This window comes from Halyomorpha halys, unplaced genomic scaffold (genome assembly GCF_000696795.3).
Source record: "Halyomorpha halys isolate HHAL.00 unplaced genomic scaffold, Hhal_1.1 Scaffold433.1, whole genome shotgun sequence".
Classification (NCBI taxonomy): Eukaryota; Metazoa; Arthropoda; class Insecta; order Hemiptera; family Pentatomidae; genus Halyomorpha; species Halyomorpha halys.
In genome coordinates, this window is record NW_027115152.1 from 728,816 (window position 1) to 733,104 (window position 4,289).

Below are 4,289 nucleotides of genomic sequence, written 5' to 3' on the forward strand. Positions count from 1 at the left end.
AATTGAAACCACAAGACACATATTTTGAATAACAATGATGATAGTTTAAATAAGTATAATGCACAAAAATTAATAGCAGGCGAGCTTATATATATATAAAATTCAATTCTTATTTTAACAAGGACTGTAATTAGCCTATTAGGGCTTCAGTTTACCTTATAAGACAACTCAATTAATTTTCAAATGAGAATTCAGAATGACCTCAAAGATGTATAGTTATAGTTATCGATAAGTTAGTTTCAATGAACACTTTTGACTGTCAAAAAACTAGTGGGAGCATTCACAGTATGTTTTTTTCATTTTAATATCTGTACCCCACAATATATGCCTGCCAGTTTGTTGATGGTCAAAAGTGAAAAAGTTTCTAAGGGAACCTGCCCAAAATATATTTAAATATTTGGTGTGTTTACTAACGTGACTTTCCCGAAAGCAAAGTTCTCAATATGGACATAGTTTGCTAATATTAGACTTTTTTTTTTAAGTGTATAGCTTTGACTGCATCTAAATCGTTTATCAAATGAGCATCTGATATGTTTAGGAATGGGCGCTTGCAAAATATTCGATTAAGAAACTCAAAATACTTGAGAAAATATGGACGAAGTCATACACAGTATGTTTATTAACACTGGTGGAATGTACATAATTATTTTTTGATGCTGCAGGGGTTGATGTTTTTTAATCAACATTCAAGGAATTCTATAATTTACTATAGAATGTTCACTTTTAGGGCCATATGCAAATAGAATGTTCATTCCTGCATAACTATTTTCCCACAACTTTTTCTATACCATACAAAAAAAATAAACAGTTTTAAGGAAAACAAAAAAATATTTAGAAAAACAAGACAAAAGCAAGAAAATCAGTCCACCTGTTCAAGAAATTGTCTCACCAATACACAAAACTAGCGAAAACTTTAATAGATCAATTTGACTTGACTACAGTACATTTCATACTTTATAGCAGTAAGGAAAGTATGAAGGTCAAAATATAAACTGTATCTTAACTAATAGTACTAGCTGAAAATAATGATTTTTTTCTGTTTTAAAGAACTGAATTATTCCCCAAATAATTTTGTATACCATTTACCTTAGTAAAGTCTATACTTTATGAGTTATGTGTAAATAAATTAACTTTTCAACATGACCTTTTGTCTCAATATGTGATAAGTTAAAGGACTTGAAATAGAAGACTCATCAAAACAGTTTTAGTGCTACAGTTGATAGAAACTCTTTTATTTTGGAACATAAAATATGAAATATATTTAATAACAGAGAGAGGATAGTTACCTTTCTTTAACACACTTATGACAAAGGACACCACCATAAGCCCTTTTTACTGTTTGTTTCCTCCTGCAAATACGAGCTCTTTCCATAGGCCTGGCAGGAATAATGCCCCTAAGCTTATCTTTGCACTGTCCACATCTGGGGATTCGCTTGGGTTTTTTAAGGTACTGGTATACCAACCTTCCACCGGGAGTTCGGACACTAAACAAAAATATTTATAGTATAATTTTTAAATATTCTATATCAAATTAAACCTTACAATTATCCATTTCAAACATATTAAAATATTTGAGCCTGTTTGAGAATGTACAAGAATTTATTGTTCCCAAAACAATCAAGAGAAAAACAAACTTTTTACCCATATGCTGGTGTACCACAAAGTTAATTATTCTAAAAGTAATCGGAAAGGTTTAAAGTACCATCGTTTGGTATTTCAATAAATATAGGACCAAGAAAATATTGAGAGATAAAATATTCCTGACAATTTGGTATATTTTTTGAACAATGTATAATCAGAAATTTAGGAAGAAAAAATAGAAATAGAAAATCATTCAATTGATACTTCTAACTCAGAAAACATAATATGAGAGGTTAAGTGGTAATTAATGAAAAAGAAAAGATAAAAGTAAAATACTCCCTCAAAAATAAAGGAATTAAGATTATATATTTGTTTTTCCTCTATCAATTTGAAAGACATTCTAAAAGAAAAGTCTAACAGCTCATAATCCTTACATTTTTAACCAGCAGATGAGCGAGAAGATAAATAAATGAAGGATCGCCAACTACTATGTTAGAAAAATAAAAATAAGTTAAAGAACTAACACAAAAAAAAAAATAAGGCAACTTTAAATATTTACTACTTTTTAAAAGACAATTCAGGAAGTATAACTAAGGTTATAATGTTTCTTAGAACATTTTAAAGAAAATAATTCATAAATGGAGTATGCATTAGTATAGATCATTCTTAAATAAAAAACCTATAATTGATGCATTCAATTGTAAAACATGGCAACAAAAAAAAACAAAAATACTCTATTATTGTTAATACTTTATTAATTACAATGTTCTAACTTCAACCAGCAGTCACTGACTGTAACTTAATATCAACATTAATCTTTAAAGAAAACAAATTTCCTCCAGGTTTATTTAACAGTGTATGAAATCAAGCAAAAAAAACAGCAAGTGATGCCGAAAACTGATTCATAAAAAATTTCAGTTACCATGTTTCACAAACAAATGCCTCAATTATGTATGGTAACACACAGGCACTATGGATAAACAACGCTCACAACAATGTAATGAAGTTTAATATATATTTCATAGTTTAAGAATGAAAAATTTAAGATCTAAATGAATTTTCAATAAAAGTTGTGTTAGTTGTAAACATTAAATAATTTTAATTCGTAAAACAACAAGCTCGAAAATAATATAGTTTGATAGCAGTCTACAGATTATTAATGGGTGATAAAAAGTAGCGGATGTTAAAAATCACTAAGTAAAATGGTCTTAACCAGTCAACAGAATATTACATTGCCCATATTTGTCTCATTACCCCCTAGTTTATCAATAATATATAAACAAAAATCGTTTACTTTCATAAACAAATGAACTGTCCAAATTAAAAATGTAAACAGTAAATAATTCTAGAACTACTTCATCAAAAACATGAGAAAATCCAAAATTTTAAGTTAATCATCCTACCAACTTGATGCAAACAAAAAATAACTGACAATCAAAATTTCTGAATACAACTGGGAATATTGTAAATTTAACACTATCACAGACAACATGGGGGATTTAATGTTTTCAATTCAAAGCCTATTGTAACGAAAAACAAGATCCTATCAAACAAGCGACCTAATAAGCCACTGAATGATTTTAAGTAAAATATTATCTTTTTAATCGGAGTTAGGATTAATAGTTTTAAAAAACTTACACTCTCCTCCTGTTACTTTTCGTATTGTAGGATAACCTCCGACGGTACACGAGACGTTGCACCATTGTGATCTAAAGTAATAATTAAAATATAATAAAATTAATAATATTGCTACAACAGTTTATTCCTTAAGTTTTAATGATACTATATCATAGATATTACAAACTAGAAAACTAAGGATTACAATAATAAATGAAGATGAAAATTTATTTCCCAGTACCTTACTCCAAACAGCTAGAAAAGGTTCACTGGTGAAGGTTATGAAGTTAACTGGAAGCACAGCTTCTGTGATCAACACACGTGCGTTCCTTTATTACTTCGAAGAAATAAAATTTACTGAAGAATATAATTATTTTCATAAATGATATTTAAAATATCTTTAATACTCATATTAATAATTAATATGCAATTGAGAATTATAAAATGTAAAATATGAGTAAATGAAATTTTTATTGTTATATTGCAGAACTTGATCAAATTGTTTTAACTCAACTATTTGTTGATAGGTATTTTATTTATTCTACAAATGAACCAAGGAATCTGATTGTTACTCGATAAATCTGTCTGAATAATTGAAAGAAAAATGTATATAAAAAGACTCAGTTTTATAGTTAATACTTCAATCCAGCTATGAGATGAAGTCCATTTTCAAATTTGTATGTTTTTTTTTAATTAACAGTTTTAGTATTAGATCATCATGAGATAAAAATAAAATATATATTTCAAAAACTGTTTTAGGAAGAAATTCTTTTATCCCTTGATGATATAGATCCTACCTACACTGTTAATTTAAAAAAAATTAATAATTTGATAATGGACTTTGCTGGTTTTGGAATTATACTTCCAATTCTAGTAAACTTTACGAGCTAACTATGTTCTATTTCATTTAGGTGCGGTTTCTATGGTTTGCATAGCCTATATTAAATGACTTTTATTGAAAAGTTTCTGCATAATAATATTTATTGATATATTGTGCTTTACTTCGTTTAAGACACTAAAGTATTTTAAATGATGCACTATTTATTTGCCATTATCAACTTATTTTTCCACAAATCATACCAGTTAAAAAA

At 27.7% G+C, this 4,289-nt stretch overlaps 1 protein-coding gene across 1 annotated transcript in view; it reads right to left on the minus strand.

The window, feature by feature from the left end:
• LOC106682651 (large ribosomal subunit protein eL34) overlaps nucleotides 1-3,531 on the minus strand; it is a 6,103-nt gene extending 2,572 nt beyond the window's left edge. The window contains exons 1-3 of the mRNA XM_014423636.2: nucleotides 3,440-3,531; nucleotides 3,220-3,290; nucleotides 1,287-1,484 (exon numbers count right to left, since the gene is read on the minus strand). Coding sequence (XP_014279122.1) covers nucleotides 1,287-1,484; nucleotides 3,220-3,284 — 263 coding nt within the window. The 5' untranslated portion in view covers nucleotides 3,285-3,290; nucleotides 3,440-3,531. The remainder of the gene's footprint in view (nucleotides 1-1,286; nucleotides 1,485-3,219; nucleotides 3,291-3,439) is intronic.
• Between the last annotated feature and the right edge of the window lie 758 nt (nucleotides 3,532-4,289).